The sequence below is a fragment of the Nilaparvata lugens genome, chromosome X (assembly GCF_014356525.2).
Source record: "Nilaparvata lugens isolate BPH chromosome X, ASM1435652v1, whole genome shotgun sequence".
Taxonomy (NCBI): Eukaryota; Metazoa; Arthropoda; class Insecta; order Hemiptera; family Delphacidae; genus Nilaparvata; species Nilaparvata lugens.
The window spans coordinates 101,365,116-101,390,234 of record NC_052518.1 but is presented as its reverse complement, the minus strand read 5'-3'; the positions used below and the strand labels follow the sequence as shown (position 1 = coordinate 101,390,234).

The 25,119-nt window shown below is 34.5% G+C and overlaps 1 protein-coding gene across 2 annotated transcripts in view; it reads left to right on the top strand.

Annotated features, from left to right (window-relative positions):
• The first annotated feature begins 3,789 nt into the window (after window positions 1-3,789).
• LOC111052754 (obscurin-like protein 1) overlaps window positions 3,790-25,119 on the top strand; it is a 37,483-nt gene continuing 16,153 nt past the window's right edge. The window contains exons 1-4 of one of the 2 annotated variants that reach the window (XM_022339512.2): window positions 3,790-3,844; window positions 10,957-11,120; window positions 20,729-20,939; window positions 24,278-24,395. In XM_022339512.2, the coding sequence (XP_022195204.1) occupies window positions 3,826-3,844; window positions 10,957-11,120; window positions 20,729-20,939; window positions 24,278-24,395 (512 nt within the window). In that variant the 5' untranslated portion in view covers window positions 3,790-3,825. Of the gene's footprint in view, window positions 3,845-5,078; window positions 5,226-10,956; window positions 11,121-20,728; window positions 20,940-24,277; window positions 24,396-25,119 lie in introns of those variants that run through there. The other variant, XM_039442847.1, reaches the window with a different exon arrangement.

Below are 25,119 nucleotides of genomic sequence, written 5' to 3'. Positions count from 1 at the left end.
TATACAATAGCTTACAATACAGCAAAATTATAGATGAATTTACATAATATAGACTGAGAAAATAATTATTGAACTGTATATGATATGAAAAAGTAATTTGTAATATAATAACTATAGATATTATATTGTTATGCATCTACATAAATTGGCGGAGCTTTGGACATATCAATGTCCATTCTTCGGAAAGAATATTAAAAATATCCTCCCCACTAACTCTCTACCTAAAAGTTAATTTAATTAATTGAACTAAGGATTTATTTATCAATGGAAATATTGTAAAAGTTTTAAATAATATAAATATTTAAGAGAAAAAAACAGAAAATTGATAGAGTAAAATAATTATATAGGTAGATAAGATAAAATTATTGATTAATAAAATGAAGTAGACTGAAAGTAGATCAGGGTAATCAACTTTAAGTAATATACAGCAGTAGCAGTGGATAATTAAAATAACATGAGTTTATATAATATATATACAATTCATTCTATAACAGGTTTAAAGGTTTTTATTTGTGGGATGGGTGGGGGATGGTTGTCATGTGATCGTTCTAGGGCCAGACAGTTTCAGTCATTTTTTCCAAAAGATGTTTTTTAAAGTCAGGATGAAGCTCGTTCGGCTCTTTATGGACCTGATAGAAACAGGAAGTGCATTCCATGCACGACAGGCACTAACTAAGAAGGATTTTGTGAAAATAGTAGTTCGATGATTGGGTATCCTTAAAGTACTTTCTCCGGTTCTAGTATGTGAAGCATCTATCTTCCTACCTTCAGAGACAAATTTGAAATCATCTTTAAAATAGTTCGGATTACCGTATTTCAAGATATCTCTAACAAGCTTGACTATTCGAAAAAGCCTTTGATCAGGAAGCTTTAATGTTGAACTAGCAATGTGGGCTGGGGTGATATGATCATGGCGTTGGAGAGAGTAGACGAAACGTAGACAATAATTTTGGCACCGCTGTAGTTTATCATTCAGAGTGACTCGCATATCGTTAAGAACAGAATTACAATACATTAAATGTGGGAAGATGAGAGATTGAACCAATAATAATTTAATGTTTCTAGGGAGAATATCGTGCATTTTCTTTAATGCATGCATGGCTGAGAATAACTTTTTACAAGTTTTGTTCACTTGTTCTGACCAGTCAAGAGTATTATTCATATTGATGCCTAAATTTTTAACTGAGCTACAGTATGATAGAGACAGAGAGAGAGTGAGTGATAGAGAGAGTAATGAGAGAGATAGAGAGTTAGTGCATGAAAGAGAGTAGATAGGGAATTCGACAACGCGAACAGAAATGAACTTTTTAATCAGTTTTAGGGCAGCGGTTCAATTCAATTAAGGTTTCATTGGAACAAACAGAGATCGAAATGTAAAACGTGAAAATTCTGATGAATATAGGTATAGTGAGATCCACGTTATCAAGTCAGTGGAAATTAAAGGACTACAGAGTTGCCGATTCTCTGTTACCACCGCCTTCTATAGTAGATAGTTGATATTCAAGTTATTCCAGCATATTATCTGATGTAATTTGATTGCTGATTTTAGTTAATAATTCTCAACTCTATCTCTAATATATTTTATTCGTCGAGAAAATATTGTATTTTCTTATTGAATGAAAAAGACTAAGAAATTGTCAAAAAACCACAGATTTATTGATAATTAGAAAGACCGGTTTCGGTTATTACACCAGTTATGTCAATGATAAACTCTGGTTCATCAGAGATTGACAATGGTGTAATAACCGAAACCGGTCTTTCTAAGTATCAATAAATCTGTGGTTTTTTGACAATTTCTTAGTCTTTTTCATTCAATATGAATAATTACAACAATATCAACTTCTCAACTACACAAAAAATTGTATTTTCTCTTGACTCCATAATGAGCTTAGGAAATACTGTAAAATATTTGGTAGTTCATTAGTTTCTTCATAGTAACCACACGATTTGTCAATTTTATATGATTATTATATTCAAAACAATATTAGTCCAGTCAATATATTATTATTATTTTATTGACTCAATCATACAAAATTACTTTGTAAAATAATCTGGGGAGGATGAACAGGCACAGCCCAAAACTGTTCCTCTCCCAAATTTCGATTCATTAGAATAGTCCAGAAAATAGGTTGTGTTTTCTCTACTTTATAATATTTTGTCTAATTTTCTCACCAAACACTTGAAACAATTAATTTTGAATTTAGAAATATAGACATAAAAAAGGGGGTGTGCTTGCAATTTATATTGTAGTGATCAAGTAATGATTTTTATAATAAGGAGTTACCGTGATACATAGCTTTGAATATAGAAATTGGCCATTTTTTGTGTATTGGAATATGGGCTTAACTACACTCAACAATAAATTTCCTTTTTTCGACCGAATTTGACTTATGATGCATGATTTTGGACCACCTTGACGAGCCGAGAAGAATGAAGTGTAGTACGATGAAATCTGAGCATTGTGTCAAAAGTTATAAGTGCTTGAAATTTTGATCCTTGCGGTGTCCTTAAGCGCGCCTCTCCACTAAGAAATACTGGAATGAAGTGCATCTAACGTGTGATTCTCATAGAACATAATCTAATGAACTTATCATTGTGCAAAATATCACTGTGAGGACAATATAGATGGTGATGATGGTTGAAGCTGAAAATTAGGTGTTTTTCACAATACAAGGAGCATTGTTGTCAGGTGTACCTGGAAATCTATATGAGATACAGCGTTCTACCTGATCTCAGATTGTAGAACACAAAAATACGCCCAGAGGGTTTTGAATTATACATCTAAATGGTGACAATCGGAAGATATTGTTGATCAAAAACTAAAATTCATGAGAATTTATTTTCTCTTCAAATTTCATTCATTTTTGAAAAATCATAACTCAGTACTTATTGGAGATAGAGAGTTCCGAATGATCTCATTTTATTCAGAATTTTATAATTCAAAAAAAAAGGTGTAAGCAAATTTTTCTGTCCGATTACGAGATTTGGCAGAAATAGCTGAAAACTGGAAAATGGGCCGAAAATACGAGGTTTTTGGGCCTATCTAGCACAAGAAAATTCTGCATGAAGAAATTGGTTCTGGACTTCTCTTATGTACCCAAATAATATATTAAAAAATCAGAACTACAATATAAATTGCATGCACCAATGTTTAATAGTGACTGAACTGTAGTAAGGTCAACATTCTAATGATAGTGGAGAAATATAGGAAAACAGCGTTGGCGATTCTGTGCCCTGCTACTGCCTTCTCTATAGGATAGCTGATACCGGTTAATCTGATGTCATATTATCAACTTTTCATTTTTGTTCAGATATTCAATTCTATATTATTCGTCAAAAAATTATCTTCAATTATGAAATAATAAATTTCCATGATTGAGATGTATATTTTGTTAAAAAAATTATTTCTACATCGTTAGAAATAATGATAGGTGGATGCGCAGTTGCCAATTTGTCGATTAGAATCAGTCGAGTCAGTGCATGCAGAGAGGAAACTTCGTAAGTTCAACATAAGCGCTTGAATACTCACTAGAATTAGAGAACACTGGCCGGTTCAGAACGGAAACAGCACTGCCGTTGTAACCCTACCGCTCTATTCCTTCTCTGCTGCGCATGTCCATCCCAAGTCAAAAGTAATTTTGTACAGAGTATAGTATGTGAATTTCTTAATGAATTCATTAGTGTAGCTTACCCTATTCATCATGGCTTATTTGATATTAATCAGTCATTATTAATACTAAATGATTAGATATTAATCTTTTTTCTTTGTTTGATTTCATGTCTATAGTGGATACAATCGACTTAAATCTCCATCAGCATCTGGATATGCACTCTGATATCCAAGGTAATACAATTATCATCTATTTACTCATTTATATATTTATTCATTCATGAATTATCTATTTACTCTTTTATATATTCATTCATTCATTAATTTATACAAGATCAGTCACCAATAGAAGTGATGTAGAAGGAGGATATTAGGCGATCTCTGTAATATTCACTTTCTGAGTAGTTTTGTGTATCGTGGTAGTTATCCATAATGAATGCAAGAACTAGGGCCCGTTTGCACAAATGCCGGTTAAATATTAATCGTTATTAATTTCACGAGAACCAATCAAATAAGATTTCTTCGAAAAAAGGTTTCTCTGATTGGTTCTTGTAAAATTGTTCACGATTAAAACTTGAATAGCATTTGAAAAATGAAGTATTCTACTTTGTTTCTTCAGTATTCTTCTTCCTCTATATCATCTTCCTTTTTCTAGTTTTCTTCTTTATCTCTCAATTATTGTCCATTCTCTATCTCTTCTTTCGTTTTCTAGTTTTCTTCTTCCTTTCTCCATTATTCTGCTCTCTCAATCTCTTCATTCTTCCTCTAGTTTTCTTCTTCCTTTCTCCATTATCCTTCATTCTCCATTTCTCCTTTCTTTCTTTAACTCTTCTTAATTTCTCATGTAGTCTCCTTTCTCTTCTTCTTTCATTCTTCAGTATACTTCTTTTTCTCTATCTTCTTTGTTCGTGTATTCTTCTCCCTTTCTCTCTTCTTTAATACTAGAGAGAGAAAGGTTTCTCTCCTACACACCACGATCCCCGGTCGTGTGTTGATGGGAAGGATATGTTATATCCTTCTAAAAGAATCGACAATTATTTGTTGAAACACCGCCGATTTATGAAGTTACATCACATTATTATATTATCATTATTCTTATTGCATCCAATCTTTTATTCTCATTGATTAATTATTTATACTTTGTGAAATTCGTTGAATAACTAGCATTATCGTCATTTAATGTAAATTAGTGTATAAGCCAGTAAATATTATTACATACATAAAAAAAGAAATCTAATCTAATCTAGTATTCTTCTGCCTCTTTCTCTTCTTCCTTTATCAAGTATTCTTCCCCCTTTCTTTCTCTAGTAACCTTCTTTTTTTGGTTCTTCCTTTATTCTTCTTGTTTCTCCCTTTCCCAGTATTCTTCTTTATTTCTTCCTTTTTCTAATATTCTAGTATTCCAACTTCAAAAAAATGGAACATAAACGACCTATACCATGCTATCATGCTATGAGGTTGGTAGCAGTGGGCTACGTTGTTATTGCTCAAATTTGTTACTCCGTATTTTCATGAATTTATAAGTGGTAGAAGTTAAAGAATTAGTAACTGGTTGGTTCTATGTGAATTATAAAGTTTTGGTGTACCTGCTGATAATATCCACGTGAGGTTAACTGTAAGTATAGATACTGATATTCAAGTGAAGCTTACGAACTTTTTACACGGTCTTGACAGATTTTCGGCCATTTCTGACTGCCGGATTTTGCCTGCGATTGCTAATAACAATAAACAACTACCGTACTGAATCTATCTGTCGTCTGCTAGAGCCAGTAGGCCTATTGAATTGTGACGTCGATTATCTGATAACGGTAAGAGAGAGAAAGTGTTATCACTATCTGTCAATAGCGCTTCACAGCTGTTCAACTTGTTGTCTGTTTACTCGTAGCCATAGTACTTCAAAAGCGCGTAGTTTAAATCAAGAAGACTTTATTCTATTACCTATATTCGCACAATCATATCCTGACTCAGGGGCTTCCATCTCCGCTTTTGTTTTGATTGCCCTCAAGACGCTTCCTTATCCTTTTCCCTTATGAATCTCTAATTCCCAGTGAAAACTGACTTCATCTTTATATTCCTTGAACTGAGTGACGCCGCGCTGAACTGAGCTCGAACTGTTTTGAACTGAGCTTTAATTATGACTCCTTTAATAAGAAAATTTACAGCGAGGGAATGTTGCTATTGAGGTTGATGGATTTTATTTCAAAAGAGATCGCATTATGGTTGATGGTAGAATCTCGTGGAGATGTCTGAGCATTGGCTGTCCGGTAAATTTGAAGACAAATTCGGGCATAAATAAAGTATTAGATACAATCGGACAGCACAATCATCCGGCTCCAGATTTGGATCCTGCAAGTGACAATTCAAAGAGTGAATTAGCTTCAGAATTTATTTCAAAATCTCCAAAAACACCTAGAAATAACAGAAGTTCACTTTCATCACCTATGACTTGTGATATGGGTGTAAATACGCCGACCACAAGGACTGTCTCAACTGATTCTCCAGATAGTATGCGTACAGTCGAGCTTCTTCAGCAACGAGATGATTTAAATGCCTTCTCACAAGAATTGAAGATGCAAATTGAAAAACTCGAGAATCAAGTGAAATCTCAAAAAGCTGAGTCCAGTTCAATGGCGCTAAATTTCAAGAACGAACATCTGGCTATCAAAGATCAACTTAAATCTATGGCCGTTACTGAGGAAAGAATTGCTATGGCAAAAACAGCATTCAATAAGAAAAAGAGAATTCTTTGTAGCCAACTGGACAAGACACTAAGGAAAAGGCTAATAAAGTGCTATGTTTGGAGTGTGGCACTGTATGGTGCAGAAACTTGGACGCTGAGAAAGGAGAATAAGAGGAGGCTTGAAGCATTAGAAATGTGGATATGGAGAAGGATGGAGGGATCAGTTGGAGGGATAAAGTTACAAACGAGGAGGTGTTGAGGAGGGTTGGGGAAAGAAGGAGTCTGCTGGATGTGATAAAGGGAAGAAAGAGGAGATGGCTGGGACATTGGATGAGACGGCAATGCTTGTTGGTGGATGCCATGGAGGGGACCATTCAGGGAAGAAGAGGAAGAGGGAGAAGAAGGACTGTGGAAACCTTGGAGGTTGACAACCGTGTCTTACGGAGTGAAATAGAAATGTCCAGAGATGAAGTCAACCGATGGAAGAATAAATACGAGGTGCTAGTGAATTCGCCATCATGTGATGTTTTGACGCAGCGACGAAGTGAGGACCGACTCCAGTGGGCGAATTAAAAAAGTAATAATACACAACTGGTGCAAGGAAAGGACTTACAATCAAATAATAATGACTCACGAGACATACATAAAAAGAATAAGACTGACAGTAATAACACGAAACAGCGAGTGAAGATTAGGTGTTTTTCGGACAGTCAGGGAAGACAGGCTGCCAAGGGTGTCTCTTCAGAGAGTGATCATGACTTTCTAAATATGATGAAGCCGGGTGCCAAGTTTGATGCAGTGACGGAGGAGTGCTATAGTATGTGTTCTGATATGTGTGAGAAAGATCTAGTGGTTCTTATTGCTGGAACTAATGACGTAGCATCAAATGAATTAAATAATTTCATTAGATCGTTCAAAAAGAGACTTTTGGAATTGCGACATACTAACGTTTTAGTGTTCTCCGTACCACACCGTTATGATCTACCCCAGTGGTCATGTGTAAATGTGGAAGTACGTAAAACCAATGAACAGTTGAAAAACATAAGCAAACGCTTCTCAAACGTTGTTTTTATGGATTTAAGTTCACTGGGAGCAAGATTCCACACGTCTCATGGTCTTCATCTTAACAGAATTGGTAAAAAACATATTGTTGACATGATACTGAATACTGTAACTCGAATCAATGCCACTTTAGAGTCAACCAAAAACACTATTACATTAGGTCAAAAGGGAAATGACAACAATTATTTTTTAGATGTATAGATTGTTCATCTATTGCTATTACGAGTAGTTCACCTAGTTGTAAGAAAAATGAAACTTTTGTTACTAATTGTAATGCACAATCTTTAAATGAGACCGTAGGTAATCAAACTAAAATAACTCGGCCCACTAGTAATAGCTGTATTAATCCCAGGACAATTAACTTACGTAAGCCTATTGAAATGTCTATCACCTCAGAATTTAATGTAGGATATCTAAATGTTCAAGGTATAAACAATAAACATGTAGTTTTGAATGGATTTGGGAATAAAAACAATTGTCACACTCTTTGTCTGAGTGAGCATTGGTGCAAGGAAGAAGATATAATTTATCATAAACTAGATGATTATGTTTTAGTCAATAGTTATTGTAGAAAACAATTCATACATGGGGGAGTATCTATTTATGTCAGACCTGAGCTTGCAAAAGAAAGTATTAAATTAGATTTGGATTGTCTCAACAGTAAAACGAACTTTGAAGTAACAGGCATAGCTATTATAAACTTAAGCTTATTGTAGTTTCTCTGTATAGATCGCCCTCAGGAAACCCTGCTCTTTTCTTACAGGGTCTTGATGAGGTTTTACATTTGTTCAGTAGACCCAGGTGGAAAAATTATCGTATTGTACTGGGAGGTGACCTTAGTGCTGAGTTTAATGTACTACAAGATAAGGCAACAGTTCATGAGTTGAAAAATCTATTAAGGCAGTTCAACTTTTATTGCACAAATTTAAGGCCCACTAGGGGATCTGCTTGCCTTGACAATATATTTACCAACATAGAGACACAATATATCTACACAGATGTAAAAGCATTCCATTTTTCTGACCATGATTGTGTTTTTCTGAGCCTATTGAATTTGGCCCAAGGGGATGGCGGTGTCAAGACAAAGATGGTTTCTACTAGACCTGTAACTGTTGGGAAGATGCAAAATTTTAGATCTGCACTATCAAAATATAGATTGGGTAGCCAAATTATCTAACCAAGTGGGTGGTGAAGCTATTTTTAACCGTTTCATGGAAATATTTTTGTATTATTTTGATTTGTGCATACCACAGAAAATTGTTAGAGTCACAACTAACTCTCCTGAAGCCAAAGTGAAGAAGAAACCTTCCACCTGGTATACACCTCAGTTGTTAGAAATGAGAAACAAATTGTTATTGTATCATCACTTATATATTATAAGAGACAAGACAAACTTATCTAGATTAGCGTATTGTAATGCTAGGACTGAGTATAAGAATGCTATAAATACAGCCAAGAAACAGTACAACTCAACTCAGATTGAGCTCTCCAGTAATAGATGTAAATCAGCCTGGGAAATGATCAATCAAGTTAAAAAAGAGAGTCGAAATGTTGGTATGGGTATTCCTCCAGATGCTTTCAATGAATTCTTTGTAAAATCAGTTGAAGAAGTGCATGATAAAATTGTTTAGCCAATCACTACTGCTGCCCAACTTATTGAAAGTTGCACTACAGCAAGGAGCCTTCGGTTTTTCTGAAGTAACTCCTAACATTATATTAGATATAGTTAATAGCTTTAAGTCATCTGACAGTGTAGACATTTACAATTTATCCAGCAATATAATTAAAAAGGTCATAGACTGCATTGTTGAACCTCTAACTTACTGCATTAATAGTTGTATAACGGAAGGAGTGTTTCCTTCTATACTCAAATTATCAAAAGTAGTACCAGTTTATAAAAAGGGACCAAAAGTAGTACCAGTTTATAAAAAGGGACCAAAAGATTGTTCATCTAGTTTTCGCCCCATATCATTAGTTCCTATATTTTCAAAGATCTTTGAGTCAGTAATAAAAATCCAGATCTCAAATTACCTAAGTGAACAGCACATTTTAAGTGAAGCTCAGTTTGGTTTTATAAAAGGTAGATCTACCGCATCTGCAATAGATGCTCTGATTAAAAAAGTGTTGGATGCTTTTGAAACAGGTCAATTTGCTCAGGCTACCTTTTGTGACCTCAGCAAGGCATTCGATTGTGTCGACCACACAATCCTGCTGAATGAACTTGGTCTCTACGGTATGAACAGTGTAAGCCTCATGTTAATTGGGTCATACTTATTTGACCGTAAGCAAATAGTCTATGTAGGTCATACTAAATCTAAGGTAAAAATGATCAAGTTTGGTGTTCCTCAGGGCTCTATCCTTGGACCTGTACTGTTCACCCTGATGATAAATGATCTTCCATTATCAATGACATCTCAGTCAATGCTTTACGCAGATGATACCACTTTTTTCAATTCAGACTCAGATTTTCAAAAACTTGCTTTTACGATGGAACATACTTTAAACCAAGCAAGCATATGGTTCAGGGCAAATGGTTTCCTATTGAATAATAATAAGACTCAACAAATGATTTTTAGCTTAAGAGAGATTCCAACAGATAATAGTGTAAATAATGTCAAGTTTCTAGGTATATATATTGACGAAAAATTAATATGGAAGCCACATATTGAGTATGTAAATAGTAAATTGTCTAGGGTTATCTATTTGTTGAAGCAATTAAAAAATTATGTACCTGATAGCTATGTACGGTCAGCCTATTTTGCATTTTTTCAAAGTATTCTTCTATATGGCGTGTTGTTTTGGGGTAATTGTAGCCATGTTAGCAGTGTACTTTTACTTCAGAAAAAAAGCCATCAGGATATTAGCAGATGCGCGTAATAGTACTGAGCATTGTAGACCTTTGTTTATTAAGTTGAGAATCTTGACAATCATAAATCTTTATATATATATATACACTGCTCTAATACATGTAAAAACAAAGGTAGAGAAAATTCCAAGACATAACATACATTCTTATGCAACAAGAAATAAGAATAGACTGAATATACCATTCCAAAGGCTTTCAAAGTCAATGAATAGCTACAATATTATTGGTCTGAAACTGTACAATAAGTTACCTCTAATCTTAATAAATGAGTCTACAGATAGATTTAAAATGAAACTTTTCAACTGGTTAGTGAAAACACCAATTTATTCTATACAAGAGTTCTTGGATTCCGATATGATTATTGATGTTTGATTCCTTGATTGCTTAAAGCTTTTCTTTCTTGTTTTAACAATTCGACAGGGCCTTGTTTGTACTGTTGTTTGTATAGTGATGAATATTTGAATTTTTCTGGGCTTACTTCAGATGTAGTTATGTTTATGTGTTTATATATGTATATCGTCTATACTTTCAATTACATTAACTTATAACCTTCTGACTTGCATAATGTTAGTATAGTTTTGACTTTGTCTATTGCCAATGTTGCTTAATGACAATAAAAATTTATTTATTTATTTATGCTATATTCTCTCTATCATACTGTCCAGTAATATTGTATTTGTTTGCTCTACTCAATAAAAAAATGAAATATAAACGTTTTTCTCATTTGTTTATTTTCAGTGACAGAAATGAGCACGATTGAGGGAGGAATTGGAGAATACTTGGAAGGGGCACATTACAATCATCAGCCATATTTTGACAACTCGACTCATAGAGAGATTACAACCACTATAGGACAAACTGCCCAACTGCCATGTCGTGTTAGGAATCTTGCTGATAGAGCTGTAAGTTCAATGAAAATAGTTATCTGTGCAACTAGTGTGCAAAGTGACAGTTTGCTGCACCGAAAGAAACGTTTACGCACGAGCCATAGGCGAGGTCGGAATGGTTTCTTGAGTGCAGCAGAGGAACTTTGCGCACGTATTATACATTAAATTTCTCCTACAGTTACCATGGAATATGAGAAGTGGTTGAATAGGGGTAAAATGATGGCTGAAATCCATCAAATGTTTGTCTGTATAATTTTGTTGTTAATAACAACTTTAATTAATTTTAAACTTGAAAACTAATAATCAATAATTTATTCAAATTAAAAATTAAATTAATCCGATTTATTTGAAAATTTGAATAATTTTGAGTGAGTCTTGATTTCTAAATAATTTTTCAACCAATCAATTTATGAATGAAAAAAATATTATTTGAAATAATGAATAATTGATAATATTCAAAATGTATCATTTAATGAGTTCTCATTTTTATTTATTTGAAAATCAGAAAAAAAATAGATAGAAAAAATTTGCATTCAAAATACACGCCAACAATGTCAAAAGCTGACTGGGATGGCTGCAAGATAATACGCAAAGTAATAAGCGGAAAAGTGATTCTTTGCGTTCTGTAATCAGTGCAGGAATGGTCACTTTTCAAGGTAACTGTAGGAAAATATTTTTAAGGGCAGGTTTCCGAGCTCGGTATTTGCCTAAGTTCTAGACTTTTAACAGATGGAGTCAGAAAATTGGCTCTCCAAACAGGGCATAGTCGTAGTCTACGTGTTGATTAAATTTCAAGAAACTAGAAAATTGAACACTGAAATAAAATGAAGAGAAAATAGTGTAGAGTTTCAGCTATTTTTAATTATTTAGGAATGTTTCATCTCGCCAAGAAAAAACATTCCCAATTAGAGAAATGAGAAAATAAAGATTATCATAAAAACTGCGACTAGAGCCAATTTCGGATAGCCAATTTTCTGACTCCAGCTGTTCAAAGTCTAGAACTTAGCTAAATCCCGAGCTCGGAAACCGGCCTCAAAAGTATTAATTGCTAGTATTACTAAAAGTATTAGCTATTACAGTACTAAAAATGTAATAAAAATATTGACAAACTTGAAGCTTGACAATTTAGACCTGAACAAACTGAAAACTTGACGAATTGGAAACTTAAAGAATTGAAAACTTGACGAACTGAAAACATGAGGTATTGAAATTTAATTTTAAACTATTACTAGAATAATTTATTATTTGGGTATTGAAAATGTAATTCAAAACATGACAGTTTATAACTTGACGAACTAACAACTGGTTTAGTTGGAAACTTCATGGATTGAACACTTGACAAACTGAAAACAGGATGTATTGAAAACTCATTTCTTGAACCAGCATTACTAGAATTATTAATTATTCAAGCATATTAAAATAGTAATTCAAAACTTGACAGACTTAAAACATTACAGTTTAGAACTTGATGGACTAACAACTGGATGAATTGGAAATTTCATGGATTGAACACTTAACGAACTGTAAACATGAGGTATTGAAAACTCATCTCTTGAACCATTACTAGAATTATTAATTATTTAAGCATATTAAAATAGTAATTCAAAACTTGACAGACTTAAAACATTACAGTTTAGAACTTGATGGACTAACAACTGGTTGAATTGGGATCTTCATTGATTGAACACTCGACGAACTGTGAACATGAGGTGTTGAAACTGGGGGCGCGACAGTCGAGACCGACGAAATTCGAGGCCTACGACCGTAGAGGACTGTTTTACAGTCCTCTACGGTCGTAGGCCTCGACTGTCGGGAGTGTACGAAAATTAGAGTGACCTCAACTGTCGCCTAACGCAGGCGACATTTGAGGCCACTTTTTCAGGAGTCCTCTCCCGTCGTAGGTCTCGACTGTCAGGGCTGTACAAAAATTAGAGTGACCTCAACTGTCGCCTAACGCAGGCGACATTTGAGGCATCTTTTCCAGGAGTCCTCTACCGTCGCTGGCCTCGAATGTCGCTGGTCTCGACTGTCGGGCCTGTACAAAAATTAGAGACTCGCTTGCAGCAGGCGACAGTTGAGGACACATCCTGCTGCGATTCCAGACAAAATACATTTTATAATGATTATAACTTCTGATTTGTTGAAAACTAAATAATGGAAACTTCCTTCATAAAAAAAGCATATGAACTTTGAAGGTAGATAGTGCTTATCCTTGACGGATTTTCAGAGCGATCATCTTTGTGAAGAATTACAGCTTAATCAGTCAAGTATTTCAAGCGTGATGAGCTCACATACAAACAGACAGAAAGACAGACACCATCTCGTCTTATAGATGGATAGAAGATAGATAAATATTTATATTTGTCAATGAAGGAGGCATAATGCAGTAGTAATGGATTCCCATTACTTAAAAATATGTTTAGGGGCCATCATCCAAGTACTGGAATGTATATGACTTGACCACCTTTGTTGACGAAACTCAATTGGAGGAGTCCTCTTTTTCAGGAGTCCTCTGCCGTCGCAGGTCTCGACTGTCGGGGCTGTACAAAAATTAGAGTGGCCTCAACTGTCGCCTAACGCAGGGGACATTTGAGGCCACTTTTTCAGGAGTTTACTACCGTCGCTGGCCTCGAATGTCGCCGGTCTCTACCGTCGCTGGTCTCAACTGTCGCAGGTCTCTTCTGTTGTTTGCCTCGTTTGACATCGACCATTGAAACTCATCTCTTGAACCATTACTAGAATTATTAATCATTCAGGTATTGAAAATGTAATTCAAAACATGACAGTTAAGAGCTTGACAAACTATAACAACTGGTTGAATTGGAAACTTCATGGATTGAACACTTGACAAACTGAAAACATGAGGTGTTTAAAACTCATCCCTTGAACCATTACTAGAATTATAAATTATTTAAGCATATTAAAATATTAAATCAAAACTTGACAGACTTAAAACATGACAGTTTAGAACTTGACGAACCAACAACTGGTTGAATTGGAAACTTCATGGATTGAACACTCGACGAACTGAAAACAGGATGTATAGAAAACTCATTTCTTGAACCCGCATTACTAGAATTGTTATTTATTTAAGCATATTAGCATAGTAATTCAAAACTTGACAGACTTAAAACATGACAGTTTAGAACTTGATGTACTACCAACTGGATGAATTGGAAACTTCATAGATTGAGCACTTGGTGAACTGAAAACATGAGGTATTGAAATTTCATTTCTTGAACCAGCATTACTAGAATTATTAATTATTTAAGCACATTAAAAAAGTAATTAAAATTTTACAAACTTGAAACTTGAAACTTAACACTTCAAAACTTCAAACAAGACAAACTGAACACTGGACAGATTGGAAACTTGACGAACTGAACACTGGACAGATTGGAAACTTGACGAACTGAACACTGGACAGATTGGAAACTTGACGAACTGAACACTGGACAGATTGGAAACTTGTCGAACTGAACACTGGACAGATTGGAAACTTGACGAACTGAACACTGGACAGATTGGAAACTTGACGATCTGAACACTGGACAGATTGGAAACTTGACGAACTGAACACTGGACAGATTGGAAACTTGACGAACTGAACACTGGACAGATTGGAAACTTGACGAACTGAACACTGGACAGATTGGAAACTTGATGAGCTGAACACTGGACAGATTGGAAACTTGACGAACTGAACACTGGACAGATTGGAAACTTGACGAACTGAACACTGGACAGATTGGAAACTTGACGAACTGAACACTGGACAGATTGGAAACTTGACGAACTGAACACTGGACAGATTGGAAACTTGACGAACTGAACCTGGACAGATTGGAAACTGACGATCTGAACACTGGACAGATTGGAAACTTGACGAACTGAACACTGGACAGATTGGAAACTTGACGAACTGAACACTGGACAGATTGGAAACTTGACGAACTGAACACTGGACAGATTGGAAACTTGATGAGCTGAACACTGGACAGATTGGAAACTTGACGAACTGAACACTGGACAGATTGGAAACTTGACGAACTGAACACTGGACAGATTGGAAACTTGACGAACTGAACACTGGACAGATTGGAAACTTGACGAACTGAACACTGGACAGATTGGAAACTTGACGAACTGAACCTGGACAGATTGGAAACTTGACGAACTGAACACTGGACAGATTGGAAACTTGACGAACTGAACACTGGACAGATTGGAAACTTGATGAGCTGAACACTGGACAGATTGGAAACTTGACGAACTGAACACACGACCGATTGGAAACTTGATGAGCTGAACACTGGACAGATTGGAAACATGACGAACTGAACACTGGACAGTTTGGAAACTTGACGAACTGAACACTGGACAGATTGGAAACTTGACGAACTGAACACTGGACAGATTGGAAACTTGACGAACTGAACTCTGGACAGATTGAAAACTTGACGAACTGAACACTGGACAGATTGGAAACATGACGAACTGAACACTGGGCAGATTGGAAACTTGACGAACTGAACACTGGACAGATTGGAAACTTGACGAACTGAACACTGGACAGATTGGAAACTTGACGAACTGGACACTTGACAGATTGGAAACTTGACAATCTGAACACTGGACAGATTGGAAACTTGACAAACTGAACACTGGACAGATTGGAAACTTGACGAACTGAACACTGGACAGATTGGAAACATTACAAACTGAACACTGGACAGATTGGAAACTTGACGAACTGAACACCGGACTGTTTGGAAACTTGACGAACTGAACACTGGACAGATTGGAAACTTGACAAACTGAACACTGGACAATTTGGAAACTTGATGAATTGGAAACCTGACTATCTGAGAAGCTTCACTGAAATTGGAACTTGAACGAACTAACAACTGGTTGAATTGGAAACTTCATGGATTGAATACTCGACGAACTGAGAACATGAGGTATAGAAAACTCATTTCTTGAACCCTTAGACGTGATGGATTGAACGCCGAAGTATATTAGAAAAAGTAAGTCAAAACTTGACAATTTAGAACTTGACCATTGGAACTTAATGAACTATGTCCAGGAATTGGAAACTTGACAAATTGAAAAATTAACTTATAGAAATACTTGAACTGAAACTTGACGGATTGAAATTTTGACAAACTGAAAAAACAACGAATAGGAAACTTGATGATTTGAAAAGTTGACGAGTTGGAATTTTGACAAACTGAGAAAACGACGAATAGGAAGCTTGGCGATTTGAAAAGTTGACGATTTGGAATTTCGACAAACTGGAACTGAACGAAATTGTGAAATGAGAACATGAGTAATTGAAAACTTGTATTTAAAACTATAACTTGTGGCAATGTTGCGGAGATAGAAAAGGATACCGCCATCTGCTTTGTTGAATGATAGACAAGGATAGCAACACCAGTGTTAATCAAATGCTGCCATTATAAAGTGGACCTCACTCCAGTGTGTAAAAATGTAATGGGCTTTCTCAGGCATGGAAGTTAACGACTCTACTTTCACGAGAGTACCGCAGCTTACAGAGTTTATTACCCTTGACAACCCGTAATAATTATTATGGACCTTTTTGCCCATAAATTCATATGGCATAATAAATGTCTGGGATGGTTTCAACGTTTTGAAGGACGTTTCTAAAGGGACACTCTACATCTTAATCCAGTTACACAACACATCGATTTTTACTTGTAGGATATTTTGCGGTCCTTAGGCTATTTTCACACTCATTCGGTTCGTTTCGTTTTCGGCTAATTCCAATAATGACAGAAAGTCTGCTTCGGTCAGTATACTTGCACTGAGTTAATTTGTTTATTTCCCGGAATTCTTCTATTTATTGACTCTATCAGTGAGAATCTTAATACTTCTCCTTCTTATGTAATAAATCGGCACTATTGTACTGATATCATTTGAGGATCCGCCGATCACTGCTCCTACATAATAAATCTTCAATTTCTTTATTTTTCTTTCCTCATTTTCTTTTTTAATTTTTTTTAAGATTTAGAAGTATTATTAACATGTTGTTGCTAAGAAATCTTCAGTATGTTTTGTTTGATATTATTACTTTTATTTCATTCAAATTTACTTTTTTCATTGATCTTTTACTCTTATCTTTGTTATGGATTTAAAACTATAATTTACAGTACCATATGTTTTGGTATTACGATATGTTATTATTATGCAGCTATCAAGTTGGTGAAATGTAGTTATATCTGTACTAGAAAATCATTCAGGCCATAAATTGATAAAACGCAATAGATCTAGAACCAGTAGGTAACCTGGAACTCACCCCTACACACAGACGTATAGACTTGTAGGGGTATTCTAGTAATTATAATACTATTAATTTTATTGTATAGTGCATTTTAAAGAATAAAGAATTTTGAATTGAATTGAAGTGTGAAATGGTAATTCGGTTTGAATTCGGTACCGAAACCGCATAGAACCGAACGCCCACTTGACACTAATAAATTCTATCAGGTTCAAATTCGTTTCTAGCGAAGGGCTACTTTCACACACATTCGGTTCGGTTAGCTTTCGGTTCGTTTTCGGCGAATTCCGATAAGTGTGAAACGGTGATTCGGTTCCGAATAGCAACCGCATAGCACCGAACGCCCCCTCGACACGAATAGGTTTTATCATATTCGAATTCGTTGCTAGGGAAACAGGAAAAAAACAAAGTCTTTCACAAACGCTTCCCATTTTTGTTTTTATTTTAATCTGATATCGTGATTATCTGTTTCAAAATCCTCCATGTCAAAATCATATGGTCATTTCATTTCTGTTAGTTCACTGGAACATTTTTTTTCTCAATGAATAGTTTGCTAAAAAAAGATGAAGATAAATTAAAACTCAGGGAGATTTTTTTCCACGAATATTACATGATTTCATAGTAAATAAGTTCTGTAAAACTTCTGGATAAGTTCTGTTAAAAAGACCGCCATACACAGTGGATGAATGTGTGGATGTCTTGAGGGAAGAAAATAACATGTCATAGAATTATTACAAAATAAAAATTTCCTTTAAATCAACTGAAATTAATCGATTTCTTCCAGGGGGTGCTCCTAAAAGCAGTGTTTTTTCTTTGACGTCTCCTCCTTGCACTATTGTATTTTCTGTGTTTTGTATTTTCTGTGAAGCTTGTCTTTTATATGCAACATACTTCAATAAATGAAATTTGATTGATTGATTGGTCATAAATGGAGAGAAGAGATGAAGGTTATATACCATGTGTCAAAACAAGAAACACATTTTCAATAAAAAAAAATCTGGTGTGGTACACTCACACAACTTTCCTTGCCCATTGATCTATAAGCCTCATTAACGAGGATAATTTAGGGAATAACATTATGCCGATTGGCGGCTGAATAATTAAAACTACGATTATACTGTGATTGTGTTCAGAGTACATTTTCCTTTGTTTGAATTATGAAATTTGAGGATTTTTTAAAAGTTGTCAAAACAGCTGTTTTAAAAATAAAATATCGACATGTGTGTTCTTTTGAATAAACTGCTCTACCTACCTACCTGTATATAACTATACAGGGTATGAAATTGAAAAAAATCGGTCATTTTTGAGAAAATCGTGATAGAAATTTAACAAAATCCATTCTTCTCAGGAATATTACGGAGCACCTGCAATTTTCTAAGAAATGAGACTCATGTCAGTTGATAGGGCTTATAAATAGCTATCTAGGGTATAAATTTGAAGGAAATCGTTAAAGCCGTTTTCGAGAAAACCGTGAAAAACATGGTTTTTTAGTAATTATCCGCCATTTTTCTCAAGAATATTACGGAGCTCCTGCAATTTTCCCAGAAATGAGACTCATGTCAGTTGATAGGGCATTCAATAGCTATCTATGGTATAAATTTGAAGAAAATCGTTAGAGCCGTTTTCGAGAAAACCGTGAAAAACATGGTTTTTTAGTAATTATCCGCCATTTTTCTCGAGAATATTACGCAGCTCCTGCAATTTTCCCAGAAATGAGACTCATGTCAGTTGATAGGGCTTATAAATAGCTATCTATGGTATAAATTTAAAGAAAATCGTTAGAGCCGTTTTTGAGAAAATCGTGAAAAACATGGTTTTTTAGTAATCATCCGCCATTTTTTCCGCCATCTTGAATTGAATTTCTTATTGTCGGGTCCTCATTGTATAAGGACCTTAAGTTTAAAATTTCAAGTCAATCGGTTAATTAGGAATGGAGTTATCGTGTTCACAGACATACACACATACACACATACACACATACACACACACACACACACACACAGACCAACACCCAAAAATCATGTTTTTGGACTCAGGGGACCTTGAAACGTATAGAAAACTTGAAATTGGGGTACCTTAATTTTTTTTGGAAAGCAATACTTTCCTTACCTATGGTAGTAGGGCAAGGAAAGTAAAAAATCACTCTGAACGTCCAAAATTAACATAATTGAAAATATACTATTCAAATAATTCACAATTTTTAATTAACTTGAAAATTTTGTTGTTCAATAAATCACATCTTACTATTTAAACACCAGCTGTTATTTATCTCTTTTCTGTATAGGGCTAATTTTATAGAAATAGAAAGAAAAAGAAAAATCGTAGTACCCTTTTCGAAATATTTAATCACAACATGTTTCGGACAAAATGGCATCAATGTCCGAAACATGTTGTGATTAAATATTTCAAAAAAGGTACTAAGATTTTTATTTTTCTTTCTATACCAGCTGTTATATTTGAATACCAGCATGAGTTGTGAAAATCCAAACACAGCTGTGTTTGAGAAGAAAATACCTAATTGGAACCGTACAAATTAAAACCTGATAAGTATGAAAGTCTCATTCGTTTTCGGCAACGAACCGAACTGAATGAAACCAAATGTGTGTGAAGCTAGTCTTATAGATTCTAGCAGATTAAACAGAACTTGACAAACATCATCTGTTCAATCTGATAATATAATTTATAAGAACGGCAAAAAATCGTACAAACAAAAATCGATGTGTGTGTAGCTAGTGTTGGTCCAGTATAATCCTTATGATATTTTCCTTATGATACTTTCAATGATTTACCCGATAATTGTGCTGAGTTTGTTAATAATGCGCCTGTTGAAAAGAAATTTAAAGATTTGGTTGAATAATTACACTTTAGATGTAACTCATTATTAATGTATTTTATTGTTGTAATTCATTCTGTTCTATTTTTTGTATGTAAGTTCAGGTTGTCTTTATACTACAACACTCTTTAGATTTTTGAGAGTTGAGCCAACAATTAATTAATTAATATCATGATAATTTTAACTGTTAAGTAAATTCTGTAAGTAAATTTGACAGTGTAATAAACTGATAAGTGAATTTAACTGTTAAGTAAAAATAAAGTTCACTGATATATGTATATTTATATTTGAATTTACATGTTTTGTTTATAATAGTACCTTGTCAAGCAGCCTCTTTGAGGTTCGCTTAAGGTAGCTTATTTATTCAATAAACGTTTTTTCTATTCTATTCTATTCCAATTTTCAATATTTTCAATCTACTGATATTCTGTCACTTTTTATGCTGTGTTAAATGAATAAAATGTCTACCTATTTTTCTATCTATGGTTTCAGGTCTCATGGATAAGGAAGCGCGACCTCCATATCTTGACAGTTGGAGTTCTGACCTACACAAATGACGCGAGATTTCAATCGCTTCACTCCGAGGGGTCCGAAGAGTGGACACTTAAGATCAGCTCCACTCAACTGAGGGACTCGGGCACTTATGAGTGTCAAGTGTCAACCGAGCCTAAGATATCTCAAGGATTCAAGCTCAATGTTGTCGGTTAGTGTTCAGATATTGCTTCATTTAATTATTAAAAAAAGGTGGTATTAAAAGAATTTGCTTAACCTAGAAAGCTAGAAAGATACACAGAGAAGAGGATGAATGCGGAAGAATTTTCTCCTACTTTGTGAAAGATAACAGGGGCTACGCGTAATCCCAAACCATCATAAATATCTTATGTGTTATCTTGGCTGCAGTAAACTTGTAGATCTGGATTTATGTTGTTACCTTGACTACAGTGAATTTTTGGATCTGGAATTTTTTGTATTCTCCAACTAATTTATCAACTTCCTGCACACGTGATTTAAAAGCTTTAATCCGGTCAGAAGTGAGTGAAATATCCCTTGGGGTTACGTGTAACTTCTGTTGTCTTTAGTGTATAGTTGATTCATTTGGGCTTCGCTTAAAACATTTGCTTATTCTCGAATATGATTGATCGATTCAAATTATATTCCAACTCCATGATCACATTAATAAAGAGTGTTTCAAAGTATCAAAAGAGCACATTCATAATCTACATTCACAATAAGATTCTTCAGCGAGCTCCACAGATTCTGAACCTGTGTTTGTCTTATTTACAGCCCTTCACTGATATTATTTGAACTGAAATATCAATATAATATCAGAGATATTTATCAAACATATCGATAATATCTTAACATGTGTTTGAACCTGTGTTTGTCTTATTTACAGCCCTTCACTGATATTATTTGAACTGAAACATCAATATAATATCAGGGATATGTATCAAACATATCGATAATATCTTAACATCCCTACACTGATCTAGACATAGAACAGTATCAATATCTTTTTCATATTTGATAATATTGATATTTAATCAGTTATTTAAAAACGAGAATATCTATATTCATTCAAAATCACTCATTGATCATCCCTCTGTTTAGGAATGTTCCGATATTATCGATAATTTTATCGTTTTCAATATTATATCGATATTTCTGCAAACATTTTATCGGATATTGAGAATTTTTTGTCCAATCAAAACAAGAATAGGATTGTGAAGGAGAAGAAGACAACAAAGAGGAAGGAGAAGAAGAAAAAAGATGTAGGATACTGATGACAGAAGGAGAAGAAGAAGAAAAAGAAGAAGAAGAAGAAGAAGAAGAAGAAGAAGAAGAAGAAGAAGAAGAAGAAGAAGAAGAAGAAGAAGAAGAAGAAGAAGAAGAAGAAGAAGAAGAAGAAGATGAAGAAGAAGAAGAAGAAGAAGAAGAGAAGAAGAAGAAGAAGAAGAAGAAGAAGGAGGAGGAGAAGAAGAAGAAGAAGAAGAAGAAGAAGACTTGATTGATTACATCATTTTTGTGGATTACAATATATACAATACAGAAGAGTATTAGATGAATTTACATAATATGAACTAAAATAATAATTCAATAATTATTATGTATAAGGCAGAAGATGACAGAAAAAGTAGAGGAAGAGAAGGAGATGAAGATAAAGGAGATACAATGAGATTTCTTCTTATGCCATCTTCTCTCATAAAATACTATAATGAGGTCCACGTTATAATGACAGTGTTTGATTAGCGATGGTATTGCAATCCTTGTCTTTCATTCAACAAAGCAGATAGCACTATCTCTTTCTCGCTTTGCTCACAGATCGTCTTTTAACAATGTAGAATTAATAAATAATCTAAATTCATTATAAAATTATTAAAAAACTATTAATTATTGCTTGATAAAATATAATCGATTATTTTCAACGAGAATGAACAGTTAATATTACATCAATAAACCTGTATCTGCTACCGTTTATAGAAGGCATTGACAAGACAGAGGTTCGGCAACGTTTTTCTCCACTGCTAATATAACGTGATCCTCACTGTACTTACTATAGTGAGGTCCACGTTATTATGACAGTAGGAAAAGGTTTAGGAGCAGCATTGCCGATTCTCTGCCTTGCCACTGCCCTTCTATAGAGGATAGCTGATACCAAAAGGGTATTTGAGTCCAACCATTTTTCGATTATACAGTATTATTTCATTCTTGGCAATCTTAAATACATCGGTCCAACTCTCATACGAGAAAAAATGATGGCTGTTTCATCAGCAAAAGATACTATTCTCACATTCACTTTTTGTGTAGTTGATATTGTGGTAATTATTCATATTGAATAAAAATACTAAGAAATTGACAAAACCCACAGATACTTTAGAAAGACCAGTTTCGGTTGTTACACCATTCTCAATCTCTAATAAATTAAAACTAAATACAAGAGCAGCAGAATTTATACTAGTAGGCGAGTACTGCTATTGGTCAAGAATTTCAACCAATACAACACTAAGAATTTAGTTTTATCATAAAATTTGTAAGCATACATTAGTCAATAGTTTTTCTATTCACATATTTGTTTTATTATCTTCAACTTGTTTTCTTGGATCTTATTTTGTACTGAAAGTAAATTTTGCTATCATGGCGAGTCTGTTGCTTAAGCCGCCATTTTGTGACACCGTTAAGTGGGAGGAGACTGTCTAGCTGGGCCAATGGCAGGCGTTCATGCCCTTGACCAATATCAGTACTCGCCTACTAGTATAAACTCTGCTGCTCTTGTATTTAGTTTTAGTTTATCAGAGATTGACAATGGTGTAACTAGTAGTTCTGTGAACAGTAGACCTCACACAGTATTCTCATCCACAAGTACCTGATTGAAACTAGAGACCTTATGGAAATACAGCAATAGACTGGCTTCTCCACACATCTGTCAGCTGATTTATGATGAATAATTCTATAGTCTGATTTTCACTCTAATATTGGCGAATGAAAGAAGGCTCCTTTTTCCTTTTATATTATCCTTGAAATGCAAAATTTCCAAAAACCTTGTATATACGTCGATGCGCAATTTAAAAAGGAACATACCTGTCAAATTTCATGAAAATCTATTACCGCGTTTCGCCGTAAATGCGCAACATATGAACATTCAAACATTTGAACATTAAGAGAAATGCCAAACCGTCGACTTGAATCTTAGACCTCACTTCGCTCGGTCAATAATAACCGAAACCGGTCTTTCTAAGTATCAATAAATCTGTGGTTTTTGACAATTTCTTAGTATTTTCATTAAATATTCTCTCATTATTGAGACTGAGTCTGGGGTGATCATTGGAGATAAAGAGATAAAGACATCCGATCACTATGGCTGCTCGAGTAGAACTCGAGTAGAAGATTTACGTACAATGCAGAAGAAAAAGAAGGGGTGATAAAACTGTTCCTTGAAGCAGTCCAATCCATAAATTACTCATAAAGTAATTAGTATTAATATTAGTATTAGTATAAGTATTAGAACTACTAATAACAGTATTCTTTTCTCTATTTTTTCAGTATCACGTGCACATATCCTTGGTAGCGGAGAGTTATATGTGAAACGAGGAAGTCATATCAACCTGACCTGTCTAGTGGTTGAGACTATTGAGCCACCTTCCTTCATATACTGGTACAGGTCAGTATCAATTATTAGAAAAAATCTGGTGTGGTACAACAACTTTCCTTGCTCATTGATCTATAAACCTCATTCTTAAACGAGGATAATCTAGGGGAATAACATTATGCCGATTGGCGGCTAAATAATTTTATTAAAACTACGATTATACTATTGTTATTGTTTTCAGAGTACATTTTCCTTTGTTTGAATTATGAAATTTGAGGATTTTTTAAAAATTGTCAAAACAGCTGTTCTACAAATGAAATATCGACATGTGTTCTTTTGAATAAACTGCTCTACCTACCTACCTCATGCACGAGAAGGAGGTTACAAAGTAAATTTCTCAGGGATGGGGTGGACTGTTAGTTTCCCAGGGAGGAGACTTATGCCAGTTAATAGAGCTGATATATAACTATACAGGATATGAATTTGAAAAAAAAATCGGTCAAGTCATTTTTGAGAAAATCGTGATAGAAATTTAACAAAAATTCATTCTTCTCAGGAATATTATGGAGCTCCTGCAATTTTCCCAGAAATGAGACTCATGTCAGTTGATAGGGCTTATAAATAGCTATCTAGAGTATAAGTTTTAAGAAAATTGTTGGAGCCGTTTTCGAGAAAACTGTGAAAAACATGGTTTTTTAGCCATTATCCGCCATTTTGACTTTAATTTTATTGAATTTCTTATTGTCGGATCCTCATGGTATAAGGACCTTAAGTTTAGAATTTCAAGTCAATCGGT